At 38.4% G+C, this 23137-nt stretch overlaps 1 protein-coding gene across 3 annotated transcripts in view; it reads right to left on the reverse strand.

The window, feature by feature from the left end:
• Positions 1 to 536: 536 nt before the first annotated feature.
• srbd1 (S1 RNA binding domain 1) overlaps positions 537 to 23137 on the reverse strand; it is a 74747-nt gene continuing 52146 nt past the window's right edge. The window contains exons 17-22 of one of the 3 annotated variants that reach the window (XM_067386097.1): positions 20333 to 20439; positions 18765 to 18932; positions 17382 to 17531; positions 7374 to 7558; positions 4331 to 4540; positions 537 to 1330 (exon numbers count right to left, since the gene is read on the reverse strand). In XM_067386097.1, coding sequence (XP_067242198.1) covers positions 1095 to 1330; positions 4331 to 4540; positions 7374 to 7558; positions 17382 to 17531; positions 18765 to 18932; positions 20333 to 20439 — 1056 coding nt within the window. In that variant the 3' untranslated portion in view covers positions 537 to 1094. Of the gene's footprint in view, positions 1331 to 4090; positions 4541 to 7373; positions 7579 to 17381; positions 17532 to 18764; positions 18933 to 20332; positions 20440 to 23137 lie in introns of those variants that run through there. The other 2 variants (XM_067386098.1, XM_067386099.1) reach the window with 2 other exon arrangements.

Raw genomic sequence — 23137 nt, forward strand, 5'->3', positions numbered from 1 at the left:
AAAAAAAAGTTACTAATAAGAAATTACAACAAAACTGAAAATCGGGAATCGTCTGTACATTATTTTTAGCAAACCAGATTCAGTTATAAATTACTTATTATGGCAGAATTATTAAATAAAACCAATGTAAAATCCACCACACTTGATCATACACTGGGGCTTCAATCGTTCCACTGCAGCTCAGTTCTGACAAAACTTCTCTGTAATTCAAAGCAACGTCCCCAATGCAAATCTCACACACTCATTTGGAATTCAGTCCCTGTGGTTTATTTTAAGTGCTCAGGGCACCTCAAGTTTCTTATTTATCCATTTTTTTAATTTGTGTCATATAAACACAAACAGATTAGATAATAGAGACGAGGGAGCGTGGGATTAATTTTGAAGGGGCTCATTAGCACGTGGCTAGTCTAGGATAATTAGGTTTCGTTTTTCCCCCCACGGCCTCTAGTCATATTGCAGTGCGGCAGCTGTTTTTACACCCGCCCCCCCTTCCCCATTCACTGCCTGATAAGTGGCTGCCAATCAAACAGGCCTGAGTTTGGTGACATCTGTGACTGCGGCTGCATCCTGAGTGGTTCATAGCAACAGCATCCAGTTGGTATGATAGTGTTTGGATCACTGGCCTCTGAAATGCCCTTTTCAGGCATCATAATCATGCTGTACTAGAAAAACAACTACAGTAGATTTAAAAACACACACACACACACAAAACATCTATGTAAAAAGAACAATATTAATAATATTTAAGTTAAATATTTAAGCATTATTATATTCAATAACAGTATTATTATTAACTGCAGAAGATATTCATATCTGTCAGATCATCAGAACTGGACCAAGTAGCAATGGAAGAAAGTGGCTTAGTCTGATGAATCACATTGTCTTTTACATCACATGGATGGCTGGGTGCATGAGCGTCGCTTACCTGGGGAACACATGGCACCAGGATGCACTCGGGTCCTGCCATCCATGTAGATGTTAATTTGACATGTACCACCTACCTAAGCATTGTTGCAGACCATGGAAACGGTATTCCCTGGTGGCTGTGGCCTCTTTCACCATGATAATGCGCCCTGCCGCAAAGCAAAAATGGTTCAGGAATGCTTCGAGGAGCACAACAACAAGGTTGAGGAGTTGAATTGGCCTCTAAATTCCCCAGATCTTAATCCAATCGAGTATCTTTGGGATGTGCTGAACAAACAAGTCTGATCCATGGAGGCCCCACCTCGCAATTTACAGGACTTAAAGGATCTGCTGCTAACATCTTGGTTCCAGATACCACAGCACACCTTCAGGGGTCTAGTGGAGTCCATGCCTTGACGGGTCAGGGCTGTTTGGCAGCAAAAGGTCCCAATATTAGAAATACAATATTAGGAAGGTGGTCATAATGTTATGCCTAATCGGCGTTTGTACATACGTATACACTATATTGCCAAAAGTTTTGGGACACCTGCCTTTTCGTGCACATGAACTTTATTGACATCTCATTCTTAATCCGTAGGGTTTAACATGGAGCTGGCCCACCCTTTGCAGCTTTAACAGCCTTAACTCTTCTGGGAAGGCTTTCCACAAGGTTAAGGAGTGTTTATGGGAATTTTTGATAATTCTTCTAGAAGCGCATTTGTGAAGTCAGGCATGTTGGCGAGAAGGCCTGGCTCGCAGTCTCCGCTCTAATTCATCCCAAAGGTGTTCTATCAGTTTGAGGTCAGGACTCTGCACAGACCAAACTCGCTCATCCATGTCTTTATGGATCTTGCTTTGTGCACTGGTGCGCAGTCATGTTGGAACAGGAAGGGGCCATCCCCAAACTGTTCCCACAAAGATGGGAGCATGAAATTGTCCAAATGTCTTGGTATGCTGAAGCATTAAAATGTCCTTTCACTGGAACTAAGGGGCCAAGCCCAACCCCTGAAAAACAACCCCACACCATAATCCCCCCTCCACCAAACTTTACACATGGCATAATGCAGTCAGGCAAGTACCGTTCTCCTGGCAACCACCAAATCCAGACTCGTCTATCGGATTGAGTGGCGGTGTGCTTTACACCACTGCATCCGCCGCTTTGCATTGCACTTGGTGATGTAAGGCTTAGATGCAGCTGCTCGGCCATGGAAACCCATTCCATGAAGCTCTACACACTGTTCTTGAGCTAATCTGAAGGCCACACAAAGTTTGGGGGTCTGTAGCTACTGACTCTGCAGAAAGTTGGCGACTTCTGCGCACTGTGTGCCTCAGCATGCGCTGACCCCACTCTGTGATTTTACGTGGCCTACCACTTTGTGGCTGAGTTGCTGTTGTTCCCAATTGCTTCCACTTTGTTATAATACCATTAACAGTTGACCGTGGAATATTTAGTAATGAGGAAATTTCAAGCATGGACTTATTGCACAGGTGGCAACCTATCCAGGGTTGCCAACTTTGGGACTTTGGCTGGAGTGAGACTTTGTAAAGATTTCAGTTTGCGCGTGTGCGCGGAGAAAATGTTTGGTAACCCTAATTTTAAAAATCAATGTCAGTCCATGTTTACTTAGTATCATTGGGGTGAAATAATTTATTTTATTTTTTGACAGTTTTGTTACCTGACAGGGGTGGAGCCAGACATTGTAAACATTAGGGGCTTATTCCAACTCTATATTTGTCCAAAGACATTTCAATTTTCTATTAATAGCTTTAATGACATGAAAGGAGCTTTTGTTGTCGTATGAAAATGTACATTATTTGACACTGTAATTTGTAAAACTTTGTTGGATGTACCTCTGCTAGGGGGGTCCGGGGGTATGCCCCGCCGGAAGAAAATTTTAAGGTTAAATGCATCAATCTGGTGCACTCTGGAAACTCAAAATTAAGAGCTTCAACCCATGTACAGTGTGCAAATTGAACAAAGAAACAGCATTGACTTGTACCTGGACATTAAAAAGGGTTCAAACATTTTTTTTTTTTTTTTAAATACTTTACTCATTTCTTTTTAAAAGATATCCTTGCGCTTTTATTTTGATCACCAGATCACCAGCTGATCGCGTGCACAAATGCGCGCTCTTCTCTTTAATATATCACAGTTTCGATTTTAGTTCGTTGGCAAACGTAGTATGTTTTAAGTTTTCAGTTCATTATGAAACGGTGGCGGAAGCAGAGGGTCATTAATGGAAAACACTGAATGAATGTAACGTATAGCTGATAAATGTGCTAAAGTTGTCATATCGGTTGTTATATAACAAAACTTATATAACGTAACGTTACTCGGTTACTTACGTAACCTCGGTTCCCTGAGAGATAAGGGAACGAGTATTGCGTTGCGAAGCTATGAGAAAACTCCTTTTCTCGAGAAAATAACGGCCATGGTGTGTAAAGCAGAAGCAGCCTGGCCAGCGGCGGAGTGTGCATGATCCGGGAGTGCTGAAGACGTTCTGTGTTTTGGCCGCTCTGTATATTGAGTGCGCGCGCGCGCGCGGCCGGGGCTCTCTCTCACTTCTGACACGCAACTGACGTATCACGTGCAAGGTTTTCAGCCAATCAACGATCAGAGAATACTGCAGTGAGAACGTTGTAAGGAGATGTAACAGCTGTGGGCCTTAAACTCCTCTCCTGTCATTAATACGCTGTGGTCTAGTCATCAACAGAAAGTAACGGATTGAGAGGGGAGAAGAATGGATTTTGGCGTGACATTTCTTGCGTGTGCGTGAGAGCGTGAGATTGATGCTGAAAGCGTGAGTGTCACGCCAGATGCGTGAGAGTTGGCAACCCTGCCTATCACGGTACCACACCTGAATTCAATGTTTTAGAGGAGTGTCCCAATACTTTTGGCAATATAGTGTATATATACATATACATGTAACTGCCTTTACATTTTAGGAAGGGTGTCACTTGCAATGGGAATCATCATATTTGGAATATGAAGACATCTCAATTATCCTGTCAATAACCCTGTCATGTTTCATGAAACATTACATCTGTTTTATTGAATGATTTGAAAACTACAGTAACAGCAAAGGTAAAACAAAAAAACAAAAAATTTTTTTTTTTTACAAGAACAAAAGATAGAATCTTTTTTGTCACAAGACATGAAAAACAATGTAATATTATTTATGGGCAGATTAGTAAGAAACTTGCTTAAGTGCAAATAAAAACATTTTCAAGACATTTTCTCTTTCAATACATTCAGCACAGTCAAACATGGCAAAATTCCATAAACAAATACATTATTCCACAGTTAACTACATTTGACTACAGTAAATCCTCAATTATAGTTCCTATCTGAGAACCCTAATGAGGTCCAGACTGATCCGATTTCTCTGAAGATCCACATTCATGACTCGTACCTCTACCCGCTCACCTGGGCCAAGAGCTAGGCTTCTTCGCCTCTGGTCCACAGGAAGTTTATCCGGTTTGATGAAACGCTTTGGGATGAGACCAGAATGGCCGACTCCAATGTCCACAAAGGCTCCAAATAAAGCAGTGTTTGTTACACGGCCCGTCAGCACCATGCCTTTGTGCAGGTCATTCATGGACACAATTTCTCGCTTGAAGTCTGCCTGCTCAAAATCTATTGAGGACAAGAAAATAATTAGGTTAAAGTTGCAGTTGCATTACTGAAATTTTGTGGGTAAAAAAAAATTTGATGGACAGTTGACACAGAAGTCACTTTTAAACCAAGCAGCTTTCTGTTCTCTTTCGAATTTGTGTGACCGACTTCATGGGGAACTTTTTCGCCCTCGCGCAAAACACCCTATCACTTGGATTCCTACTGAACTGGATTTCACAAAATCTCAGAAATCAACGGTAAATATGACTGCACCATTAGAAACAAAAAGATGGAAAGAAGGAAAGAGAATATTTAAACAGATTTTGTCTCTTTCCAATGACATTAGCATCCTTCTCTGCGTGTTTTAAGGACCCTGTTTCAAAGTGATCCAAGAACTCCAAAGCTAGACATTAGAAACAAGCTTTGGTTAATAATTTAAAACAAATAATATTACCAGGCCTCTCAAACCTCTTCTCGTTTTTTGGGTGATTTTCTTTGGGAGGTGCTTTTTACATAAACATGGCCTCTCAGCAGGCTTTGCAGTCCAGGAAACATTCATCTCTGATTATTCTTATCCGGGACACCTTACCTAGAGCACCACTCACATGGCAGTTATTTATACAGCTGGCTACAGAGCAGAACCCATCAGGTTTCCAACCAGCGGAAGTGAGCCTGCAGCCTTCTAATGAGAAAGCTAGTGTCCCATCTAGTGCATAACACTGACAAGATGACATAGAATCACCATTGCTACTAATGGTCTCGATCAATGACGTTTAAAAACAGTTTATTCACATATGAGCAAAAGTTTTTGTCAAAAATGTTTTGTTTGCGTGTGTGTGCGCGTGGCATTTTCAGGTTAATTTATTTCTAAAAGATCTACAAATAGAGTTTTTCCTCCAGCAGAGTCTTAATTCAACTTCAACGAACATTGCCATCATCTTTTCAAGTACGGAAATAAAACCCACTCCTATTCCCAAAGAAAACCTTTTTCTGAATATAATGAACTCTGTTCCCCAACCCTGAAAACACGTTAAGACATTTATCTCAATTATAATCCTGTCACCTTTAATGAAACATAACATTTACTATCAACACCCGCAGAAGGAAAACAATGTCTTCTCAGATGTCTGAACTTAACATAAAAACCAGAAGAGGCGTTTGTTGTTTGGTCGTTTTTATTCACTCGGAGAGTCACTGGGGGATTTTAGAGCTGGGATCAAGGCTACTCTGCTTTCCTCTTTACGCAGCTTTCTCTCTCATTAATGATATATCTTTCGGCAGGTCTGCTTTAATAATGCGGGTCTTCCCCCAAATTACGCGGCAAGACTTCAAAAGCCTGGAGCGGCGCCCAGTCATCTCACAGACAAGAGACTGTCTCAGGGGAGACGGGAGGGGAATCGTTAAATGGGAGGGAGGAAAAGAGAACGAGATGCCAGCATTGTCTATGATCTGTGTAGCGGCCATGTTGAGAAAGTACTTTGATACCGTGGTCTGTATTGTGTTAAGTTCATTTCAAAATCTTCATCTGAGTGTTACAGTGAGGTACAGTAAACTTTTGTTTTAAAATGCTGCCGCAGGCTAAGATACAAAAAAACATTATAGAAAGTTCAAAACATTTGCATTGTATGGAAAAGCCAACTCAATCTCATGAGAAAATGTAACTAATTTTTTAGTTGGCAATTTCATATAAAATCATACAAAAACATTTAATTTTTAAAGAAAAAAAAAAAAAAAACGAAGCATGCAAAGAACTAACCCTCACTGTATGAAAATGTACTAATGAGACCTTTGCAACCAATTCACCAAAATCTAAAGAGGTCACAAAGTGCCATGAATGTGTTGGAAAAGCTGCTTAAATGCCGTTTTTCATCTGGTATCAAGATTGGTTTTGGTCAATCAGATCACAAGTGGACGACACTAAATACAGGTGTAAATGGGGTGAAAAAACTTTGAGCTTGTCCACTTTCAACCATTTCCAGAGGTAGTGGAAAATACATTCGACCGGATTGCTTTTGTAGTGTAGACGCTCATGTGGTCGAATGCGTTCAAACAGCGCAAAAGACCACCTACTCTCCGCCAACCGACCTAATGCGTAAAAATTATAGGAAGCGTGCTAGCCAGATGGGATTTAAAATTTGTCGGCTCAAGACCCAAGTTTGTTTTAAAGACGAAAAATGTACCAAGCACAATGTTCTCTCACCATTCCTGATTTCTAACATGCACTCACAGCGTTCAGCAGGTCTTGCGGCTGTCAGAGCAGAAACAAAAGCTGCTGCTCTCTGTGTTTTTCAGTCGTCTCTGGGTGCATTCATAGGTAAATTTGGCAAGCTTATTTTGTCCATTAGATCAAAAGATCTGGAAAAAAAAAACATTTACCCACTCATAGACCCTCCCATCGAAAAAAATCAGGACAGAAGTGGTTGAAAGTGGATAAAGAGAGACAGATTAAAAATACCAGGTTTAAATGGGTATGCGTCTCCCTCGTCTACTTGTGATCCGATCGTCCAAAATACATCTTGACACAAGGTGTAAACAGGGCCAACGTGTTTTTTTCCCCTGCTGGACATGTAGTTACAATTTTTACTGGACCCAACACAAAAGAATGATACATTGTTATTGCAATTTGCAGCACGCAGGACATTTTACAGCTATAATGCAACTCAAGACATAAAAATGAATGTACAAGATCAACAAATGTGATTGAGGCAACACAGCACTGACCCGGAAAGGGCAAGTGACATTTGTTAACTTGCCGGAACAGTGGGTAATTTTTTTAGCCCTGCAAATATCTTCAGATTCAAAAGGTTACACTGTCCTCTATAGAGAGGAAACAATGTCACTGATTGATTCTTACCCTGACGAATGTCAAAGCCAGGCGGCTGAATGAGTCCATCCACAATGAGCTGTAGAGTCTCAGGTGTGGTGTCCAGAAATTTGGCCAAGACATCCAGACCACTGCTCTTAACACTGCTCTCAACACTCTGCCTGAGAACAGCAGTACCCATCTGATCCAAACAGCCCCCTATTTGAGACAAGAACCTGAATGAAGAGAGCAAGAACTGAAAATTAGTCTTGTCAAGTGAAGAAATAAATTAAGTGGGTCCCACTTTATATTAAGTGGCCTTAACTACTATGTACTTACATTTAAATGAATGATTTGATACAATGCACTTATTGTGTACATACATGTTTTTACATTGTAGTTATATTTGAAAAACACCTGCATGTAATTACATTTCTGTAATTACATTTATAATTACACTGTTAAACACCCCTACCCTTAAACCTACCCATACCACCAAAGCTTTCCCTAACCTTACCCATATCCCACCTCAATAGCAGCAAAAGTGTTTTGCAATTCAATATGAACCCAGTAAATACATTGTACTTATTTTTTGATGTAAGTACATAGTAGTTAAGGCCACTTAATATAAAGTGGGACCATTAAGTGTATTTTATCAGTTTAAGGACGTTTCCTATAAAACCTTCTGTAAACTTTAAATTTTATTCAGAAACGGACCACATAGAAACACATATACTTGATTCAGATATTGTGGTAAGGCAGTGAGGTTTGTTGAGGTCCATGGGAGGTGGTGTCTTAATGAATGGCTTTTTAATAGACCTTCCCAGAGCCCAGCACACGTGGAGGAACTCCCCCAACACCGGCAAGGAGCCTGAAGGTCGACACACAGAGTGGAGGAGAGCAAAGACTGGGAGAGGAGGTAGATATGGGAGGGGAGGTGAGACTAATTATGCCCTAAATCTTGATTTCTAGAGTCCCAGAGATGAAGACTCTGTCTCCCTTCATAAATCTAACCGCATTGTGAGCACCATACATTAAAGGAAAAGGTTAGTGCTGATGCTTGAGCAGTGAAGCAGGAACACAGACCAAACACAGCCAGCGAAAACGATCCAGACGTGGCCTATTACTTGGCACAGCCCATAATCTCTGGCTCAGAATGAGCCAATATTTTCATAATGTGATCATGAACTGCAACACTGAGACAGTGCTTAAACTTCAGCTACATACTGTTTTGCATAGTTGGTCAGTCTGTTAGGCCCATATACTGTAAATAGAAAAATGATCACAACATGTACAGTAAATGCACAACATATGTATGGGTGGGAATCTTTAGGCACATCATGGTTTGATTTTGGTTTAGGGAGTTGCATTGAAATTACTGAATACAGATAAATGCCCAGAGGTGACACTTCCAGATTCTACATTTATGGCATTTTTTTAAACACCACATTTCTCAGATTGAGGGTGTGTGTATAACATTATTAACAAATATTATTACATCATCATAATCATCATTAAAAGATGCCTGCCTGATAAGACTGGAACAATCTGTAACTAAAAATATTGCAATTTTAAAAATTACTTTAATTATTGTCCTATGTATGCTTTCTCAATCAATAAATAAGATTAAATAATTAGATTAAAATTTTGCATCAATGCAGAATCATTAATATAATTCATAACCATAAGAAATGTTCCCACATTAAAATTCTAGCTAATATTGATAAGCCAATAATTATGTTTGTCTTATGGCCAATAACCGAAAAATGGTTGATAATAAAATTGTATATAATATTGTCTAAATAAAAATTATAATAATAATAATTAAAAAAAAAAAAAAAAGGAACAAAGTGAATTTAGGCATCACAACATTATAATGTTAAATTTGCCCCATTTGGGTGTGAGCAAAAACACAGCATTTTTGTGTGTGTCCCTTTGAATGCAGATGAGCTGCTGCTACCGGCCCCTTTCCAAAAGAGGGCGGAGCTTTAACAGTTCATACTTTGGTTGCTCAACAACAAAAACCTGCAGAATCTCACACACAGCCAAAATGACGATTGTCAGTAACAATGTTCAGCCTTACGTTGTTCAAACCAGATTCGGACACTGATGGAGAGAGTCAGGAAGAAGTTACAACTATTAAAACTGGAAGTTTCTGAATGGTTAGTGGATAAATTTATGTAGTTGCTGTGGAGTTGATTCAACTCATCGACTAGCATGTGCCGTCATGTTAATCTTTTGTGCAAATCCAGCATTAAATTGACCCTTGCTTGTGAAGCAGTCCAGCGTAAAATTACGCATGGTAACAACACTCTACTACAACAACTCTTTCTCTTCTCTGGAGCAGCCCGACATGGTCTCACCCCCTTGTGTGTTCCTGGGGGCAGGGTTTTATGTAAATTTTGGGGTTTGTGATGTCACAAACCCGGGAAGAAGCTTGTTGTAGTCCCTACCAGCCATTTGTTGTAGTCCTTAAAAAGCGATTTCTGTAAAAGAAAATATCTTCCTTTGCATTGAACTTTGAGCTTTGTAACTTTGCAGATGTTGTTTATGCTCAAACAGCAACATTACACACTGACTAACGTTAAAAAGGACCCTTTTAATTGTAAAGTAACACATAATGAAAAAAAGGCCAGTATATAATTCCTGATATCGCCTTCATAAAAACACTAAGTACGTGCCTGAATACTGCTCTCATCAGAACATGGTTCAAATGAGCAGTATAACCTCTACAGGGACACACATGTCCTGGAGCGTGCAACAAGCCTGTAACAGGGGGTCAAGCTGTCCAGAGGTGGCTGTGGAATGCTGGGGTCCTGGGCATTACTGGAATGTGAGTTTTGGCAAGAGGAGGGGGCGGACCTGCTGAGCCAGCTTGCTGATGGATGACCGTCGTCGTGAAAGCCTGACGCCAGCGCAGCTGTCCTCTGTTTGACTGACAGGGCAGGTGGGTTCAGGCCCCACCCATTTCCTGCTACAGATAGAGCGCTTGACAGCAACAGTGACAGGCAAATCTACTCACACTCGTTCTTTTGTATGTACTTAGACAATTTCACACTGTCCGAGCTCGCACATAGATATACAACACTAATAATCATACAAACACATAATTGCTCCTTCTCGACTCACCCTCCTGTATAAGTGTATAATCAACAGGAGGGATGCTGATAGCATATAGAAAGCATTTACTGTATGTTTGCTGAGAGTGGTGAAAGGTTGTAAAAGAAAAGTTGTGCGCAGAATATGGAGATGGTTTGGGTGTGTTTCTGCAAATGACAAACCTAGGGCAAAAGGTCTCTCATTTAGAAGAATACTGCAAATTCATCAACTTTAGAACATGACAGAAGTTCAGTGCCAAAAGAAGCCTTTCATGCTCACTTTGAAACACCTAACAGTTCTAGAGCAGAACTAGATCTAGTGAAACAAAAAATAATTCTTTTGGGCCTTGGAGTTATGAGGTGATGAAAATGCAAAGAGTAACAGATACCAACACACACTGTGGATGAAAGTAAAATATTCGATGAAAGAACTGCAGAACCGAGTCATTCAAGTGGCATTGCATTCTCTGCAGCCTCCAGAGCAACAACAGGACTAACGGTCAAACCAACAAACATATGGTTTGATCACCATATAGAGAATATTAAAAATCATACATAAAAAAGAACCAAATTTCCAACGGAAAATTGAAAATTCCGACTCAAGCTTATAGTGCTTGTAAATGACTTTCACACATATACCTGTGCCCTGTACTTGTACCAATTTCAACAAATTACTCAAGCACTCATACTGCCCAACAGCAACTACCCATCATCCTCCACTAGTACTTCACAGATTTCCATGATGTTGGTCAGGGACACTGTGCTTCCCTCCAGCTGTCCCTCTGGAACGCCATAGTTGGCACAAGGACAGAATGGAGATGGAGATGAAGAGAGAGAGAGAGAGAGAGAGAGAGAGAGAGAGAGAGAGAGAGAGAGAGAGAGAGAGAGAGAAGGGTGCAGAGCTGAACTCTTGAGTGATTTATGAACAGCTACAGTGTGAGTCTGGCGGTGGTGGGCGATTGGCCCAAGGGCTCAGGTTTCTGGAGGGGGTCTCAGCTGGGCTTATGTTTCCCTCTGGTGTGTTAGTGTTTAGGGGGTACCAGGGCTGCTGCTCTTTTGGATCCAGAAGAGCGGAGTCTGCCTTATCCTCTGGGCATAATGAAAAGCAGCTCCGCCGAGGAGCGTTGTGGATGAGGCCTCTGTTCCCCACACCGTAAGCTACTGGGTGGGCCCAATGATAGAGGCTATCCAGACACAATGAGGCTGCTTTAGTGTGTGGTCCCCTTAGCAGTAACCATGAAAGTTAATTCTTTGTCATCAGTGAATGTAAGAAATTTGATATCATCCCTGAGAAAAATAAGTTACTAATGCTGCATTGAAGATGATGAAGAAGAGCTATTCACTTCTTCAGAGTCATCTTGGCAATGCTCATAATGGCAAAATGGATCTGTGTGTTGCTTGGTTGTTGAAGACAGAAAAGTACTCAAAGCAATAATTCACACAGTGAAAACGGTCATAATTTACATTAAACCTAATGCGACATCTAACAGCGGCACATTTGATTTAAAAGCTTCAGAGAGCAAGATTTTCAGTGGTCTGTTTCACACAAAGCTATCATATGACTTCAGAAGACTTGGAACACTGCTACAGTCATATGGAGCAATTTTATGATATTTTTTTTTTTGTAAATTTGAAGCTTTACAGCATCTGTCCCCATTTACTTTTATTATATGAAAAAGAGTGTCCAGGATATTCTTCACAATATCTTCTTTTGTGTTCCACAGAAGAAAGTGATATGAATGGGAGAGTAATTGATGACAGAATTTTATATTTGGGTGAACTGTTCTGTCAATGCCAGGGCTGTCACAAGATCCCGATTTTTACTACACGATTATCATGGCCAAAAGAACTTACGATATATACGAATATTATCATGACATCTATAGAAATTTGAAAAACCTTAAGAATTAATAACCATAAAGACATGTTTACACCAAGGACGATAACGATAAGTTATCATTCTAATTCTATGAGAACGGGTAAGTCCACACCACAACTTTAAAGTCCCCCTGTGGTGAAAATCAAGTTTTTAATTTTGTTTATGGACATCCATGTGGTGTTTTTAAAATGCTTTAAGACAAACCATGTCTAAATTCATAAGTCAACACCATTGCTGAGTATTTTCTATTTAAAACTGCAGTGAAAAAAAGATGCGGTTTAAAATCGCTGGTGTTTCTGACATCGCAAATTACCTTGTAACCAATCATGTCAATGCGCTGGCGGGTTTTAGCATATCATTAACCATGACTGCTCTGAAGCAGGAGAGTCTCAAGAGATCATCCTGGTATATTTTTCTATTGATATATAAAAAAAATTGGGTAGATTTGGCAATATAGCGGGTGCATGATGTATATACTGTAACAATGTTTTAATGAATTACATGCCTTTCTCCGCTGATGTTTAGTTGTTCAAAGCGTTTGTAAGGATACTGATTGTTAGAAGGCAGCTGTCTGACTCGCGAACGGGAGCATGGTTTGTGTAACATTAGCAACACATTATTAGCTGATTGATAATGAAGTCAAGCAAAAAGCTAATCATATTAATTACAGTTATGTGTCTGGCGTGATAAAAAGCGATATCATTGTGCAGCGTTTACCTCAGTAAGTTGAGTAAAAGTTGACGGAGTGGATCTCTTGAACGTATGCGAGTGGAGGTGGGGCTAATTAACATATTCATGGATCCGCGTATAATAAATGAGGCAAAAGTGTGTAAAGTTACATTCCAGCTATTTTAAGGCATAAACATTTTTTTTTTTTTTTTTTTCACAGGAAAAAATTTTTAAATGTGTAATTTTGGTGATCAAAGATGAGTTTTAAGCAAGGATATAATTATTGACTACAGGGGGACTTTAACAATAATGAACACATAGGAACGAAATCTTTGCTATCAATTTCAAATTAATTGTTTCCAGTTGATGAACAAAATAAAAACATTGACTGCCAATCATACTCTACCTGAATTTAAAGAGCTTGAGCATTTAAAGTGGTAGGCGACATAACTGTAGTGGATGCTTACGTAGATTCTACAGTAGATATCATCATATTTATCTTTATAGTTATTGTTCTTGGTGTGAACGGGATTTAATTGTACAAACTATTTACAAAAAGAACTTCCTGTTGATCGGCACTTCCTGCAGTCATTTTTACGTAATCCAAAAAAAAAAAAAACTCCCACTTGCGAGCTAATTTATTTCAGGTGTGTGTAGAGTGTCTCGCTTTCATCTGTCATCTTCTCTGAAACAATTTTGTGCACCAGTACCAGCTACACACTGCCTTGTCATCTTCTCTATTACCATTTTAAAATGGGAAACAACCTGCGTCAAGTTGCAACACAGTAGAAGTATCAACCAGATTTCTAGCGCTGGATTATTTACGATATTATCATAGGTGTAGTATTAACACAACATCAATATTTCGTTTTTAAATCATGGTTATCGCCAATACCAGTTTATTGTGACAGCCCTAATCACTACCTTCCTCTTCATGCTATCGCAAAATATTGAAAAACAAAGTAAGCACTGTCGGTTATTGGCTATAATAAAATAAATATCAAACATAAACCAGTCAAGTGTAAAGTCAGTGCTTCTTTTTGTTATGATTTCCATATCCAAAGAGTCTCCAATAAGAGCTAACATCAACCTTTATTTCACAGCTAATACTTAAATACTATAGATGGTCAATCAAAGGGTCAGCATTACATATTGTGTATGTGTATTTGTGTGTGTATGAGTGTGAAGTGGTGGGGCTAAGAGTATCAAGTTCATCACATTAGAGTAACATGATCCGCCATTACGGTCCACAGGCCCACGCTTCGCAAAGCGCCCGACGTGCAACGAAATCACTCACGAAATGGAGGAAGACAAGCTGCATGTTTTCACAAGCACAATGTGTGACTGATTTAAGCCACCTCCTGTCCCAACCTTACAAATATTAAGTGCAAACCAGTTACTGATGCAGAGAGGGGTGAATTTTCATTTAATTTCTATTCTTATTAACTGCTGCATTGATATATAAATGAAATGCTATGAATGAAACAAGAAAGGATGTGAAAAAGAGCCATCCATTAATTTTGCAACGGGAAAGAGAATGAGCTGGTGAAACAGAGGACAAGAGTGATGAACCAAGTGCAGAAATGGGTTACAGATTGTTGGGAATATGTCAAGCTTGTCATCATCATTATAAAGCCATTGCTCAGATGGTTCTGCTCGCATCATTAGCCTTATGATTCCAGCCCTGGCTGAAGCTCGCAACATATTTGATACAATTTATTAGCAATACCCAGAATTCCTCCCAAGCCCCCTAGAAACCCTTGTTTAAAGTCCGCTACATTAGCTGGGCGCTACATTACCAACTCAGCACTGCTGGTGGCCATGTTTAATCAAATCCTGTTACTCCAAGAAAAATATGCCTGGGCTCATGATGACAATTGGAGTGGAGCAACGTCCATTAGCACAGCATTTGGTAACGATAGAGAATGGTGATAATACGAGGGACTGCAAGGGAGGCTTTTCTGCCTGGTTTAGTCGGAAATGAAGCCTAACGGAGAGAAATGAAAACAAACAGAAGAGGAGGAGAGGAGGGAGGATATGACAGCGTGATTATTCCCCCACTCCATACCCCTAAGTGGCTTTATTAGACCTCTGACCCCAAAAGGCGCCTCTGATGACAGATCAGGCAGAGAACGAGTGGACAGACATGCATATACTTACACACAGGTCACACATGCATATACAGTGATGCCCACAAGTCTCAGAATGACAGTTCTATTAAAATTCTATTTTAATTCTATTAAAATATTATATTTTTAATGAAAATTTGTATTAAATTACAAACATAAATTAGAATGTTTGCAATGGACCCTTTTCACAGACCGTGATGATGTGTTTCCACAGTTCTCAACATCGCGAATCTAGTGAAGTATTTCAGATTTTTTTTCATATACATTTATACTTTGTTTAACATTACCTTTTTTGTAAAACAAATTAGCACGACTACAAGGGTGTTTCTAATACAACGGCTGAGGGAGTGACGGCAAATTCAACAACATTCTCTTTTCTGACTGCTGTTATCAATCTATATTTTTTATCTTTTGGAATATATACATACATAAAAAGGTTATACACACATTAATTACAGATTATTATATAATAATAAATATGTCACAAATGTGCTTTTTCATGTGATTAATGACCTACAAATAGGCCAAAATAGGAATTGCCAGAAAAATTATTTAGAATCAGCCCTAGAATCAGAATTTGAATTTACCTCGGCATAGTTGAATAACAAGAGTTCAGTACATGGAAAAGACATACATTGAGTTTCAAACCCCATTGTTTCCTCCTTCTTATGTAAATCTCATTTGTTTAAAAGACTTCCGGAAAACACGTGGATCTCAACATAACACCGACTGTTACGTAACAGTCGGGATCATTAATATGTACGCCCCCAATATTTGCATAATGCCAGCCCATTCGACGCATTCGACAAGGAAAGGCAGTATTAACGTCTGGATCTGTGCACAAACAAGGTAAGCAAGCAAGAACAACAGCGAAAAATGGCAGATGGAGCAATAATAACTGACATGATCCATGATATCATGATATTTTTAGTGATATTTGTAAATTGTCTTTCTAAATGTTTCATTGGCATGTTGCTAATATACTGTTAAATGTGGTTAAAGTTACCATCGTTTATTACTGTATTCACGGAGACGAGAGTCGTTGCTATTTTCATTTTTTAAACACGTGCAGTCTGTATAATTCATAAACACAACTTCATTCTTTATAAATCTCTCCAACAGTGTGTAATGCTAGCTTTAGCCACAGAGCATAGCCTCAAACTCACACAAAATCAAACATAACCATCTAAATAAATACTTTACTCACATAATTTGAAGCATGCATACAGCATGCATGACGAACATCTTGTAAAGATCCATTTGAGAGGGTTATATTAGCTGTGTAAACGTTGTTTATGCGATGTATATAGTCAAGAGCTCGTGGGGCAGAGGGAACGCATCTCTTAAAGGGGCCGTGCTGAAAAAATCAGTGCATAGTTAATGATACCCCAAAATAGGCAGCCAAAAAAAATTTATAAAAAAAAAATCTATGGGGTATTTTGAGCTGAAACTTCACAGACACATTCAGGGGACACCTAGGACTTTTATTACATCTTGTAAAAAAACAATCTAGGGCACCTTTAAGTCATAATTTTTAAGAATATTTTTAAGTCATAACTTTCTTTGTTTTACTTTTTTTTTTAAAACCAAGCAACTTTGTTTATTTCCAGGTTTAAAACAAAATAAATCCCGGATCTTCAATGTTGTCTCAGACGTTTGTACACAACTGCACACATACACACACACAAAGTGACACAAATGAAGTGTAATTGCACTGATACACACACTGTGCTACACCTAATGCCAAAGTACGACATCAACTATGGAGGAAATTAAAAAAGTGAGTAATAGGCAGTGAATGAATGTCTTGTTTCTAAATTATAGTTGCAATTCACCAATAAATCCTCCAAATTCCACAGCGCTCGGATGCCGTGCCCACGGTTCATATTCAATTTTAAAAAACCTCTTTCACATGCACACACTGATTTTGATTTAACTTGCAGCTGTCATGCATGCAAGCAAATCCAAACCACAGGGCATCCGTGTGCACATCTTCTGGAAGCAACAGGCACAAGTGTCAGATTGGAGTAGTCTAAACAGACTTGAGCAGCACAGCTGTGGGAAGAGCGTCATTCACTGCCAGAGAGTGCTGAGCACACGCTGAATGTGCTTTTCATACGGGCGGCAGCAGCTCGCACACAACTCTCACGCTGAGCAACACAGGACCAGATGCTCCCACTTGAGGTAAACACTCGCTACCACTTGGGTCAATCCTTAAGCAGATCCAATGATCATCTGCTGTAGTACAGTAATATGATAGTTCAGTGCCACGCTCTGTTCTCACCTCAAAGCAATCCTGTAGGATTCAGGGTGGATGCAGGTTTGGTCCAGAGGGTTAAACCGGTTAGAGGTGCTACCAGAGCCCTTGACTTTTCTCTTCTCAGCTGTCTGTTTCTGAGGAACCTCAAGGTCTTCGTTCCCTCTGGAGCCGATACTGTAGCGCAATTACAAAACATTACAGTAAAAAGGGAGATTGGGGTAACATGTGCCACTTTTTACTTGCTTTCTAAAGAGAGAAATAAGATGTTTCTGAGAACTTTTTTACTCATTATAATACATAAGGACGAGATTAGAAGATTATCATTATCAACTGAGATCAGAACTGGGTATAACAAGATTCAGTATGATTGATGCTTACATTTTGGAAAGATATTCAATGTCCTACACTTAAAATAAGGACTGAATTTATGATTGAGAGTGTATCATATGAAAAAATGTTAGCTAAACTGAATGGAAATCACATAGATGTTGACATGTGGGAGAATTTTATTCAGACTGTTACTTCAAAGGATGACTAATATTAGCTCCATGCCTGATTTGTGACTTGCCAACCTTGTTGTGCATTACAGTGTTATTTCTATAATAATAATAATAATAATAATAATAATAATAATAATAATAATAATAATAATAATAATAATAATAATAATAATAATAATAATAATAATAATAATAATAATAATAATAATAATCATCATCATCATCATCATCATCATCATCATCATCATTATTATTATTACTAAATTATTATTATGCATTTTTTTGTATACAGTGTATTAATTTATTGTTTGTACTGGTATGATATGTATAAGGAAAACCAATAAAAAAATTGTCTTCAAAGAACTGCTTATAACAAATAATTATGAGAAGTACATAATGGTCCAGTGAGACAACCTGTCCCACTTTGCCCCAAATAAATTATTTCAACTAAGAAAACAAGTAAATAAGTAAAAAAAATTCCTAAATAAAGTTATCCTTCAGCCAGAAAAAGGTTTAATATTAAGAAAATTTGAACACAGTGAAAAGTATTTTAACATTATCTAATAGCATTTTTTATATTAATAGTGTTTGTAATAGTGTTTTAATTTCATAACATTGAGCCAAAAGTCATCATCACTATTAGGTAATCCACTGGCACATCTTAACGGAAGCATCCGACACATATGAAAATATTTAAAAATTCATGGCTAATGTTTAGGCAAATAATTTATATCACTTTATACACGGGCCTTTTATAAAACATACTGTACGGCCATGTGAGAAAAATAATGCTTATTTTTTTAGATTAAGGGAAAATACATCTTATCCCATTCTCCCATATCGGATATAAAAGGTAGCTCGGTGCAAAAACATGTAGAAGTAGAAGTGGCATGACCCAGCCGTGTACCTGCGTACTGTCTCTGGGTTGATCCTGATGAAGCCAGCACACTGCTGAAAGCTCTTAGGACCGAGGCCTTTGACCAGTTTCAGCTGCTCTCTGTTGAGAAAAGGTCCGTTCTTTTCTTTCCATTCCATAATACTGCGTGCTCGGCCTGCATTCAGACCTGCTATGTGCCTGATAGAACAAAATAAACAAAAAAAAACACACTTTTTGTCCTGATGATCTTGATTAGCTAGTATTGCTATTTTTTTCTGATGTTCAGAAATGGCATCCTAAGATACATCTAATCTGAGGTCACAATGATGTTTAATCTGTCAGATATTACAGATATGTAGTCCAAAAAGCTTAAATTTAATCTCTCACATCTTCCTGTTTGACCGCCTGGTTCAATTACAGTTTGTTTTTAGAATTAGTCATTGCTTTATATGTCAATACCCAGCATTAACCACACATCCTGGATAAAGAACTTCACTTCAGAAGTCCACCCAAGGCCATGGAAATTCCTTTTCATACTTATGTAATCCCTATATATTCACAAACAAGAAGTCAGATATTAGTAAAATATTGAGAACATTTTCCAGCAGAATTACCAGATGGCTGCCTAAGATCTAATAATCTTTTTGACCTTTACACACAAAACAGAAAGGCATTGAGAATTTTTTTGTGACACGGTATGGGCAATTCGAAGTGGCAGCTCCCCTAAAAGCAGCTATGTAAACATTGTATGTCATCACTTATAAATAAGGGGCGAATAATGCTGGAGCCACGAACACGTCGTCTGGAGTTCTGGTACTGAGAGCTCATTTAAAGTCAGGTAAACAGATGACCTGATCCCAGCCTACCTCACGAGCATTTAACCGCCTCTTAATGGGATCATACAGCTTTCTAGCTCAGAATAGTGATGTATGTGTGTCTAAGTACACTATAAGTCATAGGCATAAGCCTAAAGAGTTAAATATAGCAATCTGATCTTTGTGAAATGTGTGCCTGTTTCAGTCTAATGCTTACATGTATCTGAATTTAGTGTATTGATGAAATATGAAAGTCTACCTGCTTTCATCATAATATTTTTTTAAACTCGCTTAAGTACACATACTTACCTCCATAGTGTTGAATGAAGGCTTTTTTTTTTTTTTTAAAGGCACATTTCTAAGGCACATCGAGGGGCGTGTAGACATGATTCTTTTTGTATTCTGGAAACATATTATTCCAAGCCACTTTTTTCCATAGTGCAAACAATTTGCAATTACTCACGAAATCCTACAAGGTATTAGACAGAGTGAGTGGATATAATGAATGTGTACATTTCAGTGTTTCTGTAAGTTTATGTGACTAATATTCGAGGCTATATATCTCAATTTGTGTATATGTTAGGGAACAGCAATGTTTGTGTATGTAGATCACAATGTTTGTGTGTAGTGGGGAAGTGAAAAGATGTTACGGTTCGTGAGACTGTGTGTGTGCGAGCGCACGACGTGTAGGGTGTCAGACTAAACAGAGTGCTAAGCAATAGCGGGGAGGCGAGTGAGAAGTTGCCATGTTGTGACTCCTGCTGGAAAGTATTTGGTCTCTACCTCATCAGCGTCTCTGAACAGATGTTGATGTCCACTCCCACGAAGCTCACACACTCCTGCACCACCCCGTCCAGCGCTGCCCTCAGCAAACTCTGCGACACGTCGTGCTGGAAAGAGTGACCAGTCTTAGAAAGTGTGTTTGTGTAAGAAAAGAGAAGGAAGGGCTCTGTTTTTGACCTGGGCTCTGAAATTGAAATCAAACACCTTGAAGGATGTTTCATTTAGTATGTTGAATTGATTCAAATCGCAATTTTGATGTACATTCAAAGTTCACTAAATCACTACGGTTACTTTGAAAACAATTACAGCTTTTTACTCTGCGTCATCTGAAATGTCAAGAAAGTCTACATCTATTAGATATCTCAGCAACAAATCGTGCTGTCTCAGTCACTTTCCAAAAACAAGCCGTTTCGCAAGGCCAATGTTGTGTCACTGGCAATCAAACGGTAACCCTAAATACTTTGTGGTGTTCATGCTGGTATGAGGAGGAAAAAAGAGAAGGCTGAATAAAAAGGCAGCCAGTGGATCGCTTTGCCTCAAGAGACACAGAGAGAAGGTCTGAGGCTGTTTTCATTGGAAAGCATCTGTGACACTTCAAAGTCCTCTCACAGGGGTTTTCCATTAAGTGCAGGGAATTGATAAAGTTAATCCAGCCGAACTTTTCACACTTTGGAGGCGGTTTTCTAAAATGGAGATGGAATTCAAAGCAAAGAAAACCGCAAGGCCAAATCCAAAACTGACCAAAATTAGGAGCAAGCAGGGAATTCTGACAAGCCTTTGTCTGTCTTGCATTGGGACCAGTATCCATATGGAAGAAGTTATACCAGTGCTTGAAACCTTGTTAGACGAATGTGCAATACTTCATTTAGGAGAACTCATTACGATGAACACCTTCCCCACTTAGAACAAGATTTGTATGTACTAGGTAAAGTCGATTATGGTGGCTAGGGGTAAAACGGGATAATTTCACTAAAACTGAAAGTTGTAAAGAAACCAAAGTAGCAACATATCTTTTCTTCCATATTGTGATGTAAATCAGAGTAAAAAGTATCGAAAAAGTAAATTATGTAAATTATCAAAAAAGATTATGAATTAATTAACATCAAACAGCATCATATTAGGTAAAAAAAATATATATAGCAAAATGTAAACATTATACTGTACTCTTTAAACCATTTCTGTGGCATTTCTGGGAAATAAAATGTAGTAAAACTACTCATGAAAAAGTTAATTGACTTCAATTCCATCTTCAACTAAATTTTGATGAATTGTGGAGCATGTGAATTTTTGAATCACCTGCTCAGTTCAAAAGGTTTGTGGTTTGGGATTGTACGACATATTGCCAGTTGTGTGTACTTTTCTTTGTGTAAATTTACAGTGTGACTAAGATCTAATACTTTCAAGTTGTCTTTGCGTGCACTATTGTGTTATAGTGTTTGTGTGAATAAAAATTCTGTATATTAAACAGTCCAAGAATCCCACAGGCCTCTTACAACTAACTCAATATACACATTCAACCTCCCTTGTTCACACACAAACACACACAGTCACACACTAACACAAGAACAGGCAGAAATAATAAACAAAGACACAGACGATGTATTTCACTCATATTTTGACACAGTGGTTTACTTTCAGAGAGTGTTAGTGTTTGAAATTGCACAACCAATTGGGAAAAAGTAAAAGGTGGGTCTGAGATTGTGTGGATCGGGATACTTTATCCTAATATCTTTTGCTTTAATCGTTCATGGACATATTACAAATGAACTAGCTTTCACAACAAACCAATTTAGCTGGTATTAAACATGTTTAGAGGAAGACATGCTTTTATTTGGTTCCTACATAGTCAGTCACTAAAGACTTACTGTTAGTATTTTACCATGACAATCATGTTTCACATTAAACACAAAGCGACGCAATGTGCCAGCTGAAGAACTGTTATCCAATGTAATAAAATGCAGTGCATTCAGAATGGGAAAATGCGGCCAAGAAAATATTGAGAATGTCAAAGTGGTCTGAGAAGCAGATGTTTCTTCAAAAAAAAAAAAAAAACACCCTCAAAACAAATGTTGTTACACAGAGAAATCTGATCTTGTAAACTCATTAGTAGATCTGCCTGTTTGTCCACAAAACACAGGTCCATTGAGAGCAGGCGTCAAAGCACTGAGAAAATGTAACATATGATGAGTTTTGTGGGTTGGTTTTAAAATCTATTAAAAAGGCAACATAATTTAAAAAATAAAAGGTTAAATAAAAATAAAAAAAGGTAAATATAAAAAGGTAAAAAAAAAAAGTAAATAAAATAAATCAAGTCAAGTCAAAAAATAAAATAAATAATACTGTTTGAATTTTATCGATACCGATACTGCTTATCGATACCGGTACTTATCAATACTGTTATCGATACTACTTTCTATAATTTGGTGCAAAAAGACAATGTAAAGTTATTTTATTTCTGCTAAACTTTAGTACTGCAGTTTGCAAATTCCTCTAAGTAAATAGAAAAGGGCACAAAGCACATTTTTAAAATAAAGAGAGAGACATTTCCTTAGCATACCACACACAACATATTTGAATAACGCGCATAGAAGCACAACAGAACATAAGCAATCTAGTGTCTCTAGCAAATTTTATTTAAGAAAATCAACATATTGACTTTCTCGGGGAGCAAGTCATGAACAAAAATCAACAGGCTAAAGAAAACTTACACAAGGAACCTTTGCATGTGGTTTAAAATACCATAGCAAAAACAACTAGTCTTACTAATGTAAATTTCAAGCATTATTAAAGACCAGTAAAACCCTA

This window comes from Chanodichthys erythropterus, chromosome 5 (assembly GCF_024489055.1).
Source record: "Chanodichthys erythropterus isolate Z2021 chromosome 5, ASM2448905v1, whole genome shotgun sequence".
Classification (NCBI taxonomy): Eukaryota; Metazoa; Chordata; class Actinopteri; order Cypriniformes; family Xenocyprididae; genus Chanodichthys; species Chanodichthys erythropterus.